General features: G+C 41.2%; 1 protein-coding gene across 3 annotated transcripts; it reads left to right on the top strand.

Moving 5' to 3' along the window:
- The first annotated feature begins 114 nt into the window (after positions 1 to 114).
- LOC112564628 (DNA ligase 1-like) lies at positions 115 to 12,896 on the top strand. 3 transcript variants are annotated; one of them, XM_025239583.1, is made up of 12 exons: positions 115 to 436; positions 1,475 to 1,683; positions 2,064 to 2,388; positions 2,679 to 2,785; positions 3,296 to 3,380; positions 3,714 to 4,319; positions 4,481 to 4,579; positions 5,970 to 6,192; positions 6,590 to 6,754; positions 7,504 to 7,649; positions 8,033 to 8,177; positions 9,251 to 12,896. In XM_025239583.1, the coding sequence occupies exons 2-12, from the start codon at positions 1,524 to 1,526 to the stop codon at positions 9,362 to 9,364; spliced, it is 2,175 nt and encodes a 724-aa protein (XP_025095368.1). In that variant the 5' UTR covers positions 115 to 436; positions 1,475 to 1,523; the 3' UTR covers positions 9,365 to 12,896. The 3 variants fall into 3 exon arrangements, with proteins under 3 accessions (XP_025095368.1, XP_025095367.1, XP_025095366.1); XM_025239582.1 differs by having other exon boundaries at positions 3,275 to 3,380; positions 4,490 to 4,579; XM_025239581.1 differs by having other exon boundaries at positions 3,275 to 3,380.
- The last annotated feature ends 6,419 nt before the right edge of the window (positions 12,897 to 19,315 follow it).

The raw sequence follows: 19,315 nt of genomic DNA, 5'->3' as shown, positions 1-19,315 counted from the left end.
GGGGGGGGGGGGGAATTGGTGTTTTACGCCGTGTCAGCAACTGAGGCTATATTACGGCAAGCAGCCAGCCCTGTAAACAGATGTCATGCAGAGAAAGATCAGCGTGCCCGAGACGAGAAATGAACTCAGGGCACCCAACCTTCACTGTATTGGTCTCGCGTTACAGGACATGCCAAAGTTAACGGTTACACTTTTACGCTTTGTGCGTGTCTTTCAGTGTTCAGTTCAATAGAAAGTATGCGTTGTAAATTCTCAGGTGACTGACAGTTAAACCTTATTCAGTAAAAAGGCAGCAAATTCGTTAACCGAAGGAAAATTTTTCAAGGGAGATAGCTGCGTTTCTGATGCGAGTGATGTCCCCTGCCTACATCCGCTTCCGACCGCTTCCCAGTAACAAGCATAAACATGGTATCGGAACCGAGTATTGTTTGTGAAGGTAATGATACGTCACTTTTACATGCACTTTAAATGAAAAACTTCATATTAAACTGAACCTTTTTTTGACCGACAACATTGTGACATGAAAGTTAAATCATCATCAAAGCAGATTAACATGCTATACAAAATTTCCGCTCGCTGGTACTACTTGATCTCTTATCAGTATGCACATCACTGGTGCAGTGTCGAGTTGCAAACTGTGTTACGATCTGTTGGGTAAACTAACAATATGAATTTAATTAGGCTACGGTTGTTCCAAAGAGGCAATCTCATGTCTCCCCTCTACGACACAAGCCTGTCATTGAGGAGTGTTATAATTGTTGTCTATAATATCCGCTCAGTCTCCTTCTTTTCTCCCAACAGCATGAGACCAGTACATTTGGTCAGCTCGCTGCTCCATCTCAAACAAGCTGTGCATATAAGCTGACCAGAGTGAACATCACTTATACAGCACGAGACACACAGGAACTTTTAACAAAATCTGCCGGCAGGCTGTACAAAGGTTAAATAATAAAAGGGTCCACTGTAAATCATATTTTCAGGAGGGCCAGCAATGTATCATACCAGGAAATACATCGCCATGACATTTTACCAGTTTTAGATAACTAATATGTGTTATGACACTGTTAATGCAGCCTAGACAGAGACAACCTATCTCTTAAGCAAGTCACAGAAATAACTAACCAAGAATCCCAAACAACAATTCAATTAATGCATTTTAAGCTGTATGACTAAACCATATAGTTTTTTGATGGGGGGAAGGGGTGTGTGAGTGGGTAGCGTTTTTTTTTTTTAGGTACAGGATGCATAATTTATCAGTTCTTTGTGAAGTACTGAAAAAAATCATTTTACTTGTCATAGTATTTCTTCTTGCTTATTAAGCTACATGGTGAGCAAGGAGAGTTTCACTTTCATAACACTAAAGTGAGTTCCTCACCTGCAAAAAATGCAACACATCATGAGTGACAATCCAGAATTATTGATCTTTGTTACGGAACATTGAAAAGCAAAAACAAAGAGATTTTTTTGGTTTCAGGTTCCTTGGCACTTAGTTTTTCTTGAAGTGTTTTATTCACGTATGGAAAATGGATGAGGTTGATGGAGACTTTCGTACCAGAAAACAAAAGCCAATGAACTCCTTTCAAAGGGAATTGGATGCAAAAATGAAGGAAAGGCGGGCCAAAGGGTTAACTGCAGATATCACAAGTGAAGAGAGTGAAGAAGACTCCATTTTATCCAATAATGGTAGTACCTCCCATTTGTATTTGCAATAAATTGGACACATTTATCATAGATTCATACCCAGAATATTTTACCTGTTCTAAAATTACTTGCGTGCTTACATACAAATGTCTACATGATACATATATTTACATATATGTATGATTTGGGATATGTAAATACCTTTGCTTTCAATTTTTCTCGTGTTGGCCATTTTAGCTTGTTTACTTACAGGCTTTTGTTCTGTACAAGGAAATGGGGAGGGTCAGAAAGACCGAAGAATTGTGCTAACGTTATCTACTTTTTATTGTATGTCTGTAACATTTTGAAAAATGAATCGTTTCTTTAATTTTTAGGAATTCCTATTTCATGCATTATTTTGTAATGCTCATAAACATTTTCAGATTTGCTCATGCAATATTCAACATCTCGGCAAAATAGACCAAGGTCTGCAAAACACCGCTCTGGCCATGCCTCCTCCATGCAAGGAAACTTTGATATGACACTTGATGAAGAATATTTTCGTGCCGTAAATGACATGAGGGGGCACCAGTTAAGTGATAATGATGACATTGATGATAATGAAATAATGCATAAACAAAACAAAAAATCTGGAGTGCAGCAAAAAGAAAACAGATTTGTAAAAAAACCACAGTCCAGAGAGATCCTTAAAGCTTCAGAAACTTCAATAGAAGATAGCTTGTTTGGATGGAAGTCATCAATACCAAGGTAGAGATTTTATGCTTATTTCTTGAAAGCCAGACTATTTCAACTTTTGTTGCTTTAAAAAGTTTTTGTCTTTAATTATAGACAACATTTTTTAGTTAGGAATTTAATAAGCTTTTGCAGTAATCTACATTTTTAAAGGATTTTGTTTTTAACAAATGGGATTTCCTGAGTCATTTTAGCATTCAGAATTTCTCCATGAAATGTTCTTTTTCACAATTTTGTTTACATATTCTATTCTGTTAAATGTATTAATCTGTGTGTGTGTGTGTGCATGCACTCTCTTATAAAAGAGAGAGAAGTCCCACAAGTGGCTTTACAGGTCCTTCTAAACCATGGCAGCCACCTAGTTTTCAAAATGTTTCTCCATCGGACAATCACAGAAAGGAATTATTACCAGGTACGAATGAGTTACATATATGTATACTTTTTGATTGTGTGCATTCGTGTGTGTGTGTTCCTTCGAAGAAAACACCTTGGTACAAACGACTAGTAATGTTGGAGAAGAAAAGGTTGTTGTAGGTGAAAGAGATCTTGATGAGAATTACGGTGGTGGTGGTGACAAGAGTTAAAGAAAGAGAGGAGAAATAGCCTTTTTAATGGTTTTGAGGTAGGTCTTTCAGAAAAACCAGTTTTATGGACCCAGATGAAGTGACTGAACTGAGAACAACAATAGGACTAAGACAATGATAAAAAGCCATGTTTAGATAGCAGAATGGGAAAATAATGAAATACCATGTCACAATTCCAACTCCTTGCTAGAAATTAAAAACAATTTTTCAAAAAATGATTGAGTATTTTAGCTGTCTCTGCAAACATAAAATATAAATTGTATTTGATTCTTTGATCATATTTTATTACTATGTTTCCTAAAATGTTGATTCTCAAGAAAAGGGCATGTATGCCACAGAAAGTGGACTTGATTCCACCTTGAAATCACAGACACCTAGGACACCACGATTTGAGCGTAACAGGAAGGAAAGTAAATCACCAAGGTAACTAAAAAGTCAATTGTACTATTTAAGAATGCTACATGCTTGTATAAAATTAAAATAGCATTTTAAATACTTATGACTTACCACAGTAATATGGCTGCATATGTATCAGGTGAGCAGTCAATCATAAGAAAAGGCTAGTGAAAGGTAATTGTTTCTTTTTAAAAAATTATGCCTCCATAATTATTGTGGTTATTTTTGTATTTTGCGTTAATTTTTTTAGGGGGGGACATTTGACACCCTATAGCACAATGGTCATTGGAAAAGCGAACTCCTTTGTAATAGTAGTAGTAAATTACTAAAGTGATTTTTTTTTTGTGTGTGTGTGGTTAGGGACTTATCTTTAGAAGACTCAGAGAAGCCTACACCAACAACTCGTAGAAAAAATGATTCAAGAGATTCTCAAAATTCCCGTACAACACCTGCTCTTGATATATTTGGGAAGTCTCGCAGTGAACAAAGTGCTGAGATAGAGAAAGAGCTGGAAGACATTGAAGAGAAAAAGAAAGAGGCAGACAAACGGCAATGGAGAGCAGATGACAGGAAGACCCCAACACAGCAGAAATCTCCTGATTTTCGTAGATTGACTCCACGGCAAAAAACGCCTACAGACCTTAAGGGGAAGCAGACCCCCACCAATCGCAAATCTCCCACTGATGCAAATGTAGGAGAGTTGCAATCAAAAAAAGAGCCTTCACTTTTGGACTTCATGATTGGGGATACAGCATCAAAACCTACAAAAGATACCCCTAAGCCAAAAGAAAGGCCGAAAAGAATTCTAAAAGATGGCAGAATCCCTAGTGAATCTCAAGATTCGAGGCAGATTGGTGATGGTGTTGAGATGCCACGGCAAGTAGAAGATACAAGTTCTTTGTGTGAAGAGGTTAAAGATGATCCAGCTGCCATGACAAAGAAGTCTGTGGATGAAAGTGGAGAAGGGTAAGATAGTATTTTATTGTAAGATCTAGCATGTTTTGTTAAGATTATGATGAAGAAAACTCATAATTTTTTGAAACCTACGAATCTATAAACACATTCAGATCTTATTTTTTTTATTTCAGCTGATGTGTTTTAATTTTTTTGTTACAAAACATTTACAGCAAAATGGTCACTGAAACAAAGACTGCAGATGATATCATCAGCCTTATAGCCAAGGCACAAAAAGGCATGCAGTTTATTGAACCAGCAAAGAGAATCAGGTTGGTACATGGTACAGAATCATAAATGGGCATTTTATCAGTTGCTCAAGAGCATATGTTACTACTTGAAACTTACATTATTTTGAGTAAACCTTCTTGACATATGACATGTACACATTCCTTGTGTTGGAGGGAAACAGGTCCAGTGTCCTTTCACCATGTGTGGCGCACATCACCTATTGTGTCTTCCACAGCATTCAGTGATTAACATCACCCCGTAATTCTAAATTATAATTCTGAAAAAGTCTGGGAAAGTAAATTCAAGATCATGTATATAGAAATGAACTGTGTTGCATGCATAGAAGCACTCACTGAGCGTGTCACATACATGACTGATTTGGGTTCCTAACTAGAAAAATGTGAACAGTCTACACTTGCATATGGTTTTCAAAGCAAAGAAGTGAATTGTACCATCAAGAATGGAATGAAGGCAGCTGGATGGATGCATCAAAAAGACCAACCATATACTAAGGACACCCACCAAAACAGGTCAATACAAGACCTCAGTCATCAATGACCCACACTTCTCACAGAAAACATTGCTGTACTCAACCGATAGACTGAAGGGCCTTGGATACAGACACTAGCAGCCATCACACTTCCATTTCCATCAGTGGAAAGGCACGTTGTAACTTGCTTTTTGAGAATGACATTAATCTGACAGCAGTCACTAACAAAGAAATGCAAATCTTACCAACTGACTGATATTCAGTTTGAACACATATGGAATGGAGACCAGCACTGATAAGATTAAAGTCATGGTGATTGGCAATGGCAAAGCAGAGATTTACATGAGCAGGGAATGGATCGATGACATGAACAATTTTAAGCACCTATTCCCGATCTTATTTTAATGTAAAATGTGGACTCGGCTTGCTATTACGGAGAGGTGAATCCAGGTATTCAAGAACAAGTGCCTGAGGAGGCTGCTCCGGATCTCATACAGAGACCATAAAACCAATGAGTTTGTACAAAGCGATTTTGCCACGTTTGTAGGACATCATGAACCTGTACTTGCAAGAGTCAAGCAGTTTAAGCTGGTCTAGGCTTGGCCATGTGACTTGGCACAACACTTTGTTGAAGTCTGCTCTTTAAGATACTTTAAACGGCAGTCAATGCAGTGTAGAGAAAGAACTGGCTTACAAACATGAAGAAGCTGACTGGTCACCATAGCCCATAACAGGTATGAATGGCAGGCTTTGTCAATTGCCACATGTATCCATGCGCCCCCTCTTCTCCCAACAACCAGTACCAGTCAGGGACAAACAACTGTGATTGGGTTTTATAGCTTAAAAAATTGTCATGTCTTAGTTATCACAGACAGCGTTACTTACATTTAACTTTGATGAACAAACATAGCTATGTAATATGTTTTTTTACTTTTACTCAGGCCTGTCTCAGCTCATGCAAAAGTTGAACACCGGCCAAAACCTCGTTATGGTGTGCTTCCTGGAGAGACAGTATCATTAGCCACTGAAAGACAGTTCAATAGCACCACAGATATTCGCAATGCTGTGTATGAGGAATGGTACCGACAACATATGAAGGAAGCCAAAAGGATGCAAAAAGAAAAAGAGAAGAAAGAAAAGGAGGAAAACGAAAAAAAGAAAAAGGTATCAGAACAATACTTCTGATTGGGGGCAAACTTTGGTTTCTGTCAGATTCATTGAGTAGGAAGGTTTGCCTATCTTTCACATGCAATGTATAAATAAAGTGGTATACCAGCATATTAAAAAGACAAACCTCATTAGTGAGCATAAGAGATAAATAGCTTCATGAACAGATTTCAAGATAAGAGGTCTTCTAACAAAGTTCACAACAAAAGAGTCCAAATGATGTCATTTCAAAGTTAACATAATTACAGTTCATATGGTCATGAAATGTTTTAATTTTTCTGAAAGTTTCTTTTGAAGACTTCAAAGGCTGAAAAAATAAAATCATTGCATCATGTAGAAATAAGCAAATTAAAAAACAAGACAGAATTTTACAAAACTACTTTGTTTTTGACAGGAGAAAGAGGACAAAGAGATGGAAGCGAAACTGTCCTATAAGGCTTGGCAGGAGAAGAAGAAAGAGCTCATTGCAGAACAGGAAGCAAAGAAACAAGAGGAAGCAGAAAAGAAGAGAGAGATGGAGGAAAAGGAAAAAGAAGAGCAGAGGAAGAATTCAGAAGTTGTGAGTTTCAGCTGAACTCAGTGTTGTGATTCTCAACTCTGTGTTGAAAAAAACTAATGAGTACATACTAGAACCTTATCTTAAAGAAATATTGAGTACAAATTTTATCTGTCTTTGTGACGGGGTAAATTACATTTTCATGAAATGATTATGAGCTTGTGTCTAGCTCAGTCTTTATAAAGTCTTTGTGTACATGATTATCAGTCTTGATGAGGTAAAGGTAAAGATAATAGGGTCTCACTGCCTGGAGGCCATTGGAACAGGCAGTGAATGTGTTTCACTGTGTCTAACTATAATACTGTATTTGGAAGGCAGAGTCCAACCTCTTCCATCTGCTATCATTATCTTCGATGATAAATCAGGTACCCATTTCTGCAGAGCAGCTACTGGGTGGGCAAGGAGAAGTTTTCCAGTCACAAATCTGAGCAAATCTTGAACCTGCAACCTTCCCAGCTTTTTTAAATTCTGAGAGCTTATTAATATCAGTCACGAAGTTGTCAAGAGCATGCATAAAGCTCATCATTGCAGTAGAGTTAAATGAAATCATCTTTGTCTTCAAAAACTGGATAATACACATATAACCTACTATTTTAAAAATGATTCCACAGAGAATGGTGTAGTTACAGCACTGTCAAAAAGCATGAGTTAATGTGACAGCTATTATCCATTTGTTCGGGGACATGTTTGGGGTGTGCTGCTAAAGCCAAGCACATGTTTGGAAATGTGATTTTAACATTCTTGGTCCTCAGACTTTCAGCAAGTGGAAAGAAAAGAAAGATGAATTCCTCAAGTTCCAGCACAGACAGAATCAATTAAAGCAGAGAAAAGAGAAGCAAGCAGAGGAAGCAAAGAAGAAGGATAAAGAGAAAGATGGGACGAGTGCATTCAAGAAATGGTAGGTGGAGTAAATACTTGTTTTCAGCATCATCACTGGGTCATGATCGTCGATTTATCAGTTTATCATTAGTTGGAAAGAAAGTACATGAAGATCACGATGATTAAGTTTTGGTGCTACTATCATCATCATCATCTTGCCCTTCTTTCTTCCTCCACTAGTCTTATTACCACATCACCTCAAAATGCCTGGATACAATTTCAGGGGAGACTAGTGGAGAATAAATTTCGCAAAGAGGCTTTTGTTGTGGTATTATTTCCCCTGCACTGCCTATTCCCTAGGTATCCACATCAACCCTACCCTCTCCTACTTTCATTGTCTCCGCTTCCATCGAGTTTCAATAGATTAATTTTAAATTATGATGTTCATTTGTGCGTGTGTAGGAAAGCATCGAAGGACACGGAACTGAAGAGCAAGTTGAAGGCGAGTAAGAAGGCAGAAGAACAGGAGAAGATCAACCTGGACGCCACACGGCGCATGAAGGAAGATGAAGCAAGCGTCAAGTACGAGGAATGGTTGAAAACAAAAGTAAGTCACGTGACCACAGGCACCTTTCACTCGTCCATGCGCTGGGAGTAGGATGCGCCCTGGCATTGAAGGCAGCACGAGTGAAGTGTTGGTGCAAAAGGCTGATAATTTACATAGGTTGCTTTGTGATTCCAGCACTGCTTACTCTTCTGACAACTGGTCATCTCTTTTTTAGTTCTCCTGCCCTTTGGTTACACGAAAATTGTCATGATATTTTGTGTGATATTGCGTCGTAATGCAGTAATTTGAGCAACTGGGATATTTCTTGTTCTTCACCTATTCGTCTCAACAATAACACTTAATACTTTCAACAATCAGGCGACGTAAGATGGTCTTCTTTGGCCATGTGACCCGGCACGGCACCTTGAAGGGTAGTCGACGCCGCAGTGGCCAAAGAAAGAGCTGGCTTACGAGCGTCAAAGACTGGATTGTTGGTCCTGTACAGGATCTGCTGACTATCGCCCACAATAGGCAAGGCTGACGGGCCTGTGAGCTGCCGCGTCTATCCATGTTCCCCCCCATGTTCCGAAGTTGTTTCTTTTTTGCTTGTTTTTTTGTTTGTTTTTCCATTTGATCAAACAACCATCTTCCATATTTCGAATACGTGTCGTGCATTTGGCTTAAAAAAAAAAATTAGAAAAGAGATGACCATTTTAGCTGGAAGAGCATGTTTAGTACGGAATTTTGATGCCGCCTATCGAAAATTGCCACACACTGTCATCCTATTCGCGCTCATTACGATTCCCTTTGCACGGTATCGCAGGAGAGGGGCATTCCTTTTATTTTCTTAGACTGCTTTAGATTGAAAAAAAACCAAACCTGTTCTTTAATATTTGAATATTCTTGTTTCATATTTTCACGGTAGTAGATTTTTTTTATTTTATCATATTTTAATATTAACAACAATTATTGGTTACCATAAATAACTGTTGTAGAAAAAAAGTACTTTAAGGTCGTTCTTTTGTAACAGACGCTCGTCAGTAGACTCGTCATTCCGGTATTTTCCTTTTCTTCGAGCATGTGCAAATACTTGATACTTTTAGACTCCTCAGCTTGTGCTTTATTTTCTAAAGGAGAAACATGAACTTCGAAAGAAGATCGAACTCCGCAGTCGACGAATGTCTGGGGACGTCGATGAGCGCCCTCCATGGAGTCCCGCGAACTACACAGTTCCTTTCGGACGATGACCTCATGGAGAAGGGATTCCAATGTTAGTGGATGTTGTTTTGTGACCTCTCAAACATATCTTTCGCTGTCCAGATCGCTTGTTTGTTTGCTTGCTTGCTGATGAGGCTGGCGCGGTTGTAGTCATACATACAGATAATGAGAGACAGGCGTAGAGGCGTGAGATACGTCTGGCCACTTTGTCCCTGCACTTGTTTGGTGGCCCCATGGGAAAGCCTCAGTGCAAGTCGGGGAAAAACATTCGTTTGTGGGAGCGAAGCAAAAATATAGATGACAGTAAGTAAATAGCAGGTCAGTGAGTGACACAAAATTTATTGCAGAAGGGTTTCGTTAACAGTTAAAAGACAACACGAGCGATGGTCACGTTTGTTTTGTTCTTTAGGTTGTGTGCATTTCAGATATGACCGATGTCGTGGAAACTGCAGAAGCTGAACTAACGCCTGGTTATGAGACCCTCGTGTAGGCCGAACAACGTGAATACAAGCGGTGCAGAAACGGGGTGCCGACCTGAACAGAAAAGATGGTGAGGAACACTCGCAAAATGCTGTGTGCATCGTGTCGCACAGTGGTAGTGGATATCAATCCTCTAGTAGTGCTTCAACGCACTATGTTTTGTGGCGGCACAAGCGTTGGGAAAGATGGGGGTCAGCAGTGGTAGGACCTCGAGCGGTGTTTAAATCAGGCGGGTCTACGGTATCGCCATTGCCATCGCCGCTAGTTATCAGACGGGTGGCACTGGAGACAATGATCCTTTATCATTGTTTCTGCTTGCCGCTGCGAGCCTGACATTTCGGTCAGAGGAAGAGAGAGAGAGGAGGAGGAGGGGGTGGGGGCTGAATATGGACCGAGCTTGTGGAGCACCAGTGGTCCCAAACTCTACATAGTGTATCTCGGACAGGAACTGCCTGTCTGAATTATTACTAATTGCTAGGACGGACGACCCTGCTTCGGTTCTTAGGAACGGGACACACCAAACAAGATGGATGTAGACAGAGAGGACAAGATGGATGAAGACAGACTCAGTCAAATGCATTTTTTAAAGTCGGTGAAATTGCGGAAAAGATCTCTCTGGTGTTACAGATTTTCTATTAAGATGCAACCGTTAAGGATGTGTTCTTCATTGCTCTGTCCTACACTGATGTCAGCTTGGTCTTCAGCGAGGAGCACTTGGGTGACTGATGGGCACATGGTTGTGATGTAGTGTCTTGAAGCAGGGTCGTCTCCTCTTCTCGCACATACTGGACATTATGTCTTTGTGATGTAGCATCATGTAGGCCGACTAGATTTGGATACTTTCATGGCAGTTCCCCCTACTTCATCTATACACACTATACAAAATGAAATTGTAAATAAATGTTCTTTAGAGACCGAGCTCTATGTTTGAAAAGTTGAAAGTACCGGAATCTAGATTTATCTTGTGTTCTTTGTTCTTTGTGTTTGGCCAGTGGACAGTTCAAAACTTTTCTTTTTGGGTGGGGGAGGGGAGGAGGCATCATGGTCGAGCTTGCTTGTGCCAAGTCTTTCCAGTGTTGTTTGCTCTATGGATACTTAGTCAAGTGGCCGGTCGCAGATGCCGCTTCACCTGTTCCTCGATGTGAGGATATTTGCCGATGTGAAGGCTTGATAAGCTTTTCCTCCAACGCCAGATTGCAGTTATGCCGCTCCTTCAGCTCGACGATCGTGAATTCTCGGATGAATACTGTCTTTTAAGGAATTGTGGAAGTAGTATTCACCATGTCGGAGAAATCAACAAAAGAACGGTCATGTAAAACTTTGGCCACATTCATCTACAGGACGACGCCTGACTCCGTGTCACTCTGTCGTCTTAGTGGACTCACACCCCGCTCACCTCTTCGCCGGCTTCCCATCATCCGGGGCTGTGTGCTGCACGCCTGTCCAAGATCAGTCAGCAGAATGTCATACTGAGGTCGTCAAGATCAACGCAGGGTGCGCGCGGGTGTGTGTGTGGAGCTTCTGTCGACGCAGCGATCACAACTGCTTTCAAGCAAGGTGTGTTTGGCACTGGCAGCCCCACCCCACCATGTCACGAGCATGATAAAGGTCTAGCAATCATCATAATCTTCCCCATCCTCCTACTCCTCATCATCAGTGAACAGTAACAAACCAGCTTAGTGCCTTAGGCGGGTGTGTGTTGGGTTGTATTTTTTTAGTTGCGGAAGGTATACATGTACAGTGCGTCAGCAAACTCGCGGATGGTAGGTACACAGTGTAATCGTCATTAGACATTTTGCTGTCGTCGTAGTGGCTCCCGCAAAAGTAGCGGGAGGAGGGGAGGGTTGGTCTGCTGGCTAGCGACAGAGAAGAAGACAGCGGGTTGAAGGACTCCAATGACGTCAGCAGAGTCGGGAATTGCTGACCCCTCACCCCGCATCCTCCTTCACCAGCTGGCCCACACACCGTACCCTTTCCCACGCCTGACAAAAATGCTCTCATCAGACAAAACATTTTGTTGTTGAAATGATGTTCTCATGGGCAAGTAATTCCCGCAACTTGTTAGCTGGGACGAACTGTTTGTGAATGGCTATCGTGGGGACAGTGCGTTGATTGACGCCAGGGCGTGTCACGCGCGGCACACTACAGTTTTTAAGTTCAGTTGTGTAAACAAAGGAGGTATGGCATGCTGAGAGCGCATTACTGCTATTCAAAAATTGAATTGTTGCCACGACGAGTGTGAAGCGTTGTAACAACTTGTAGCTGAGCCCATTAAAGTGGAATGAAATATCCGAGGTTTTTGAGGAGTTTTGCCAGTATTTTGTGATGTATTTTTACCCCTAGAATATTGGCAATATATATTTTTGACTTTTCAGCTTGCGTTTCGGAAGTAAGCAAACAAACAGGCAAACATTATCCTGACATTTTTCTCTGCGCAGCTCTTGTGCTCATGTACTGATGTATTCTCGGTTACATCCGAAAGTTGGTTCATTTGTATTTCTTGGCAGTCTCATGTCGAGTATGTATAATGTTAAACTGTTTTATTAACAACACATTTTGTCTTAGAAGAAGATCCAGTAAGGAAGTAACACGTTGTGCCACGTTAAAATTTTGAAGTTTTATATGGATTTTAATGTATGTATTATATCGCGTACGTAATATTGTTGTATGGATGGCGTAGCGCACAGAATTGAACAATCGCAAACCAAGTGTCAGTTTATTGTCAGTTTTCTTGTGCCACTTTTAAATTTTGATGTTAAAATATTTTTAAATTTGAATTATACCAAATATTGATGAATGACAAAGTGTCAGTTTATTGTCAGTTTTCTTTTCTTATAGAAATCATTTTTTCGGAGACTTTTGTTGTTTTACCGTCCAACCTTTTTTTCAAATTCAGAGGTGATGATGAACGTTTTCAGAAAGATTTTCTTTATTTCTTTCTATTTATTTCTCTACCATAATTATACTATAATTTTAATTTTGTCGCCTTCCCGTCCAGCCGCGTTTTTACTTCACTGCTCATGTGATATTTTTATCTTTGACAGACATATGTAGATATTATAAACGTGTCTTTCCATTGTTGGTTAAATTTTTTAGCTTGTCTCATTCATTGTAAATGACTGGCTGTATGAAAATAATAATAATAAAATTTTTGTATGAGAAAGTTTGAGACACAAATATAAACCTCCGTTTCTTCCTTTCTTCCTTTATTTTTTCACAACAGTCACTAGTGACACCTGGTGCTCTCTAGAACATGGTAGCCTGTCCATCTGTTACTTCTGGAAGGTTAAGAGTGCACAGACAAAAGTACAAAGCGCGTTAAAATAATGATAATAATAATAAAGTAATAATGATTCGCTAGCTTTCTACATGCACGAGTAGGCATGTGCACTCTCACCCTCTCTCCACATCCCCGGATGCAACCACGGGAGCCTGCATACACGCGGAGGATACGTGTGTCATTTTCATTGCCTTATTTCTCAGGTTGTTGTGAGAACGAGACAGCAGGGTTGTTGATGTGTCCGGAAAGATAAAAAAGAAGGGGTGCAGGAAGAAATCGTGAGGAAGGCTGCAGACCGCAAGGAGCATGCTTACCTCATCACTTGACATCACGTGACCCCAATTTGCCGAAAAGTCGTTAGAAAGAACATTCGGCATTGACACCTCATAGAGATCAGCACGATGGAGTAAACTCGATGAAATCCTTTTTTTTTTTAATCACTCCTCGTTTTCTTTCATTCTTCTTCTCTTTCATTGCTCACGATGGACAGGACCTGCTGAAGTGTGTGACCTTGAGGTAAAGTTTGGAGGTACAGGAATGACAGTTTGAGGGGAAGAGAGAGCAAAATAAAGGGAAAGTAAGAAAAAGTTTGGTAATGAATTTGCACACGGCCTCTTGGAGGAGATGGGAGGGAATTGGCTAAAGCATTATATACGATGGGGCGGGGGATATGTGTGTGTGTACGTTTATCTATGTGGTTGTTGTACTCGTGTGCTTGCACTCCGACACTTTTTACTATGTGCACGTTTGAATGGAGCGACAGTTGTGTGTGTGGAAGGGGCATAGGAAGAGTCATGAAGAGTCGGTCACGAAAGTAGAGGACAGAAAGGTGTGTGAAAAACCCACGGCTGTGGCATGCCTTCACAACCTCTCCGGTGAAGGCACATGCGGGCGGTCTGAAAAGCAATGGTGAGAGCGGCGGGGCGGAGAGGAAGGTGCTGAGGAGAAATTGGAAAAAGGTGATGGAAGGGGTCAGGGTAGCTGCTGCAGGAGCGATGCATTACGTAATGACTAGCTGTAACTCTTGTCAATAAGGGTGAATGTGTGTTTTCTAAGAACTTTCCCGAGATCGATCAGCTTTCATCATTTCTTTAAAAAAAAAAAACCTGAGATGAGAGGATAAGTCCTAAAGCTGGGGCAACGTTGTTTTTCATCCTTCACCTCATCCTCAGTCGGGGTCATTCTGAGCACAAGAAACATTTTCTTTGAAAAAAAAACAACTAGTAAATATCGAGGCGACAACACTGACATCATCATCATTATCATCGTCGTCCTCGTCGTTGAGGTTCTTGGCCTAAAATCAGTATTTTGGAATTCGTTAAGGACTCTGGGACGGATTCTGAAGACGCTCTGTCAAGGGCGATAATTTGATGGCACTCGGATCGATGCGCAGGCTTCAAAGAAATTCGGAGAGAGCCGTCCTGGTAAAAGTGCATCTTTCACTATACTAGTCGACATCCACCCCACTCCTCTCCAAAGCCACCGCGGCTTTCGTGCTGTTCGACTTTTTCTCTTCAGGTTCCAGAGAGGGGTCGAGGGCCTGTGGCCAAGGCTGCTTCCACTAGACTGCGTTCTCCTTGCAAGCTAATAAATGTCGTTGGGAGTCCGGTGTACTTGCACGCTGGCGCGAGGTCACAAAAAGTTCATCGAATTTTTTTATCGATTGCACTGGAACCTTGTAATTATCGTTCTTGGCGCCAATCAGGTCAAACCATTAAGTGTTCCTTTTTGTTTGTTGTTTTTCTAAGAGTTAATAATTATTGCCTTCTGTCGCTGGCTTTCATCTTCAAAAAGTTTTTGCTTTGAAAACCTCAAAGTAGTACAAGGACACTCCAAAGAAAAGACACAATGGGTTGGGACACAAGTAGCTTTTGAATGTTCAGGCGGTAATAGCTGGAGGGACTAGAAAACAGCGGAGACACAGGTAAAGGCCGTTCTTAACTTGGCAAACTGCCGAAGCACAAACCTTTAAAGTGCTTCAAGCTCCGTTGTATTGGCAAACAAGTCTCAACTTCGCTCAGCATGTTGACCAACCTTCTGAAAGTTCGCCTCCAAACCTTCGGCTACAACTTCGACAAACTCGGTCAAAACATTTGCTGATTAAGAAGGCCAGAGGCGGCAAAGCAGATGGCACAGGGCAAGAGCATTGGGTGCAGGACACAGTAGGAGTGGCTTGTATACAATTCCCACAATACACAGCCGCCAACCGAATATCAAAATGTCATCGAAGACTCCCAAACAGCAAATACATGAACAAACAGACATTTTTTTGTTTTGTTTTCCTAAAATGATTTTTTTTTTTCATTTTGTTTTGTTTATCGAACAGATTTTCTTTGCTAAGCAGGCGCAAGTATACAACGTCGGTGGTTCAGTCTGGCAATTTTATTTAATAATTTTATCATTAACAATAAATTGCAGGTAGAAGAAGAATCGTGTTGATCACATGCACAACACTGAATTTCGTTGTCCTGGATGTACTTTACAGTACAGCATGATCTACATAAAATATCTGAAGATAGGTTCTATGACTAGTTCGAGATCGTGTGACCTGGACTCCCTAGTACAAGGTTTTCAGACCTGGAGTCCCTTGTTTGTTAACTCAGCCATTCGAGCTCTGTGAGCATTCATGTACACGGCTACATGAGGTAAACGTTACTCATCAGCTGAAACAGGTAAAAAAAAAAAAAAAATACCCGAACAGTTGAATACCTTTAACAAATATAAATAGAAGAGCTTTCCTCCAGTCATTGACGCCCCACGTAGAGGTGACGAGGTGCACGTTCAGTTACCTGAGACCTCGTTGAAGTCTTGAGCTTCTTCGTGGTGTCGTGGTGTCGTGGTGGCTCGTGGCACAGTTTCAGCCGATCGACCTCGGTACCTACATCGGCGTCAGGCCCCACAGACCGCGTGTGAAAAGGTCACGGTGCACTGCAGGCGTTTATTCTCACGCCACCTACAAAGGCGGAACGACTCCTGCATGCTGAGAAACCACCAACCGTGGAGGGCCACAAAGGTTTGAGGTGGTGGTGGGGTGGTGATGGTCCGTGCTGTGGGTTGTGTGGTTCGTTCTCGTCTGGTCTGGTCTGTGATGCTGTCATGGAACTAACTGGCTTCCTAATTAGGGTGGTGAAGCTGGATGTGCGAAATGCGCCTGTCATATTTTTGTTTGTTCAACAGAGTAGTGGAGTCTATGTAAATAAGATAACCCTTATCATATGGGGCAGTATCATAAATGGTTTTATATTTTAAAAATAATAATAATGAAAGAGAATAACGAAAAGCATAAAACTTAATATTAAAGCGAAACATTTCATTTATTCGTCCCCCAAAAAATATATATCATTGTCGATTAAAGCAAGGACACATATCTCTGGACTGCTGGCTGTGTGCCGAGTGGTAGGCTATCAGGTCTCGGCAAACCGTTTACCAGGTTATTATCTAGAACCACAATAAATTTCGTAAAGTCAACAATACACTTAAAATAAATTTGTTTTTGGCAAAAGTCCTCGACCTCCCCTTCCCTCGACTTAAAGCCAATAAACTGAAAACACAACAGACCATAAAGCTTGAGTTTTTGTACCTCCGTCAACACGAGAGCTAGCATCGTCTGCTTTTCTCGATGTTACCGGTTTAACCGGAAGAGGATTTGTCCTTTGGCCTCGTTCTAGAAGTTAACGCGGTTAAAGAAGTTGACTGCAAGCAGTTCAGAGATAATCGTCCATAACTGAAGCCAGAGACTTGCTCAATAAATTTTACAACACACATTTGTGATCGGAAGAAAAATATCAGCGACGGTTGAAGACGGTCGAGAAGTAATTGAGATAATTGCTTGGGTTAGCGCTCGGGGTACACGGATACACCATCCCAGACACAGGCACGGCCGTGGTATTTAGACGAATCCGTAGTCTAAGACAATGGTAAACCTTTTAGCAAGGGGTGGATGACGAAACAGCTCCGGCTGCATACAGGGTAACTGAATCCGAGCATAAATCTTTCCGAGGGACAAAAGCACATTAGCGAGTGACTCAATAGTCTGACCTCGTGATACGCTGAGTGGAGGGGCGAGTCGTTTGGTCTCGTACGGAGACAGACGAAGAATGGAGGAGACGAACAAGTCCTGAAAGATCACCTTGAAAAGTCGCCATCTGGACTGGCAGTTTTTTTACGAGGTTATCTTCTCAAGAATTACGATATGTGTTTAAACATAGAATTAAACCTTCTGCCAAGTTTTAAGTTAGGTGTTTCAGATGACATAATCGTCCCACAACCTAAGTCTTTGCCTGAATGAGAGGAGCGGAGGGATTTGGCGAAGGTCTTTGATATTGTTCATTTGGTGTTGTGATCTCAATAGCAAAGCCAAAATCGTTCAAATGAGAAAAAATCATACAAAGTGATAAAAAAAAAAATACAAAGTGTAACATTTAAATTCACGATTTTTCTTAATCTCCATCTTTTTATCCCGTTCAGACACGGTTATATCTCTAATCCGCTGATGGTGTATTTGATTGCATTGAACGATTCTGATACCATGCCAAGTTAAGCACGAAACTTTCTTTTGGAGGCTACTACAATTCACACAGCATAAAACACAAAATAAAAAAAACAGTAAAAAGTAAAAACAAGACAATTTTGGTCAAGAGACAGAGTGGGTTTTAGTCTTTAATAGCTAACATGTCGAGGCAATCGTTCCAGAAGAAAAGACAAGGTAAACGACAAAATGCAATGACAGAGGACAATGACAGATGACACTACCCGTGTGGCCATCTAAGTCACAGAATAATACGGAGGAGGTTTCCTTTCCGACATCGAAAGAGCCGTTAGTGGACGGACAGAACTGTTTGATGGAGAAGCAATGGTGTACACGCCTGTCTGATTGTTTCAGAAGTTGATGTTGGTGACTGGGGATGAGTGTACTGACAGACTGTAGTGTAGTGTGGTGTCTCCTGTCTTGAGACTAGCTTGAAGCGTGTTTACACTCAGTAAAAAAAAAAAAATCATAGAGAGGCAAGGAGAGCAAAAGAGAGGCGAAGGAACCCTGTTTTCAACCTGCATACTCACCTTGTGACGCGCGAATATTATCTGAAGGTGAGGCGAGTGCCTGGGGCTGGACGTGTTCTAGTCATAACGGGAAGATATGGGCAAGTTAGTCTCAAGCCGTTCTTTGAAACTCTTTTCATTACTCTTCCTCTCCTTTCTTCTTCCTTGCCAAATCTCTCTTGTTCAGTACAGCTTCATTAAGGAAGAAAGAGAAACAGTTTGGGGAGGAGAGACAGAGGGGTGAGGAGAGAGTGAGAGAAAGTGAAAGTGGCGTCTTAGAGTATTTAGGTTTAATCGCGATACGACATTTCCTTCCACACCTTCCCCCTTTCTTAAGGAATTAGTAGACTACACAGGTGGTTTTTTTTTCTTATGCTCGGGTAAAGCTCAGTGCAAGATACTACATCCCCGCGCCAGATCCGGGCGAACACTCCCTCCCCAACTTCCGTTCTCGAGATACACGCCCACAAAGATTACCACACATATAAGGTGAACAACACAAGACAGTGCATGGATACCGTGAAGGCCTCAACCACCTGAGAGAATTGGGAACTGATGTACTGAAGCAATCGTGACGTCACCATTTTGACCCCTGTGCGTTAGAGGTAACGTTTGTATATCTCAAGAACGGAAGAAAGGTATTCACTCAGATTGGGGGAAAAACGTATCTTGTAATGAGCTTTACCCAATCATTAGAAAAAAGACCGCACACCACATGTCCGTTTTTCCTTTTTGTTATGTCGAAGAATAAATGTTTGTCAACGCACGTCAGAACCTGAATGTTTGAAGATTATCACAATGTTGATGTCATCAAACTCACTTTTCCTGAAGCTCAAGATCTTGTTCTCAGCGCTAGTTTAGAAAGTGATTAGGGTTTGGGTTGTGGTTGTTGTTACTAATATCAGTTACCTTTCCATACACGAGAGTAGCCGTCCTCGCCAGCACACGTGGTGCATTTTGATTGGCTCAACTGTCGATGACGTTGTTTGCTTTCCGACCTTAGACATGGGTGGGAAAATAAGTTCGCTGTCGACATCTTGAGCATTTTTTGTGCTTTTGCTGATGGTCCACAGGATGCTGGACTTAACAACGCATTACTGAGATGACAGTGCCGTTAGGTGTGGGCCAACGTGCGACGCTGCAATGACGCAGGACCGGCCGAGGGTTACCGGAAGTTTCACGG

The sequence above is a fragment of the Pomacea canaliculata genome, linkage group LG5, assembly GCF_003073045.1.
Source record: "Pomacea canaliculata isolate SZHN2017 linkage group LG5, ASM307304v1, whole genome shotgun sequence".
NCBI classification, from domain to species: domain Eukaryota; kingdom Metazoa; phylum Mollusca; class Gastropoda; order Architaenioglossa; family Ampullariidae; genus Pomacea; species Pomacea canaliculata.
This window is presented reverse-complemented; position numbering and strand designations above follow the sequence as displayed.

What these genes read in the sequence shown, in the direction of transcription:
- LOC112564628 (XM_025239581.1), top strand. Translation starts at nt 1,524, where the DNA reads ATGGATGAGGTTGATGGAGACTTTCGTACCAGAAAACAAAAGCCAATG. An exon ending in AGAGGAAGAATTCAGAAGTT is followed by an intron (nt 6,755 to 7,503) that starts GTGAGTTTCAGC and finishes CTTGGTCCTCAG; the next exon opens with ACTTTCAGCAAGTGGAAAGA. An exon ending in AGGAATGGTTGAAAACAAAA is followed by an intron (nt 8,178 to 9,250) that starts GTAAGTCACGTG and finishes TATTTTCTAAAG; the next exon opens with GAGAAACATGAACTTCGAAA.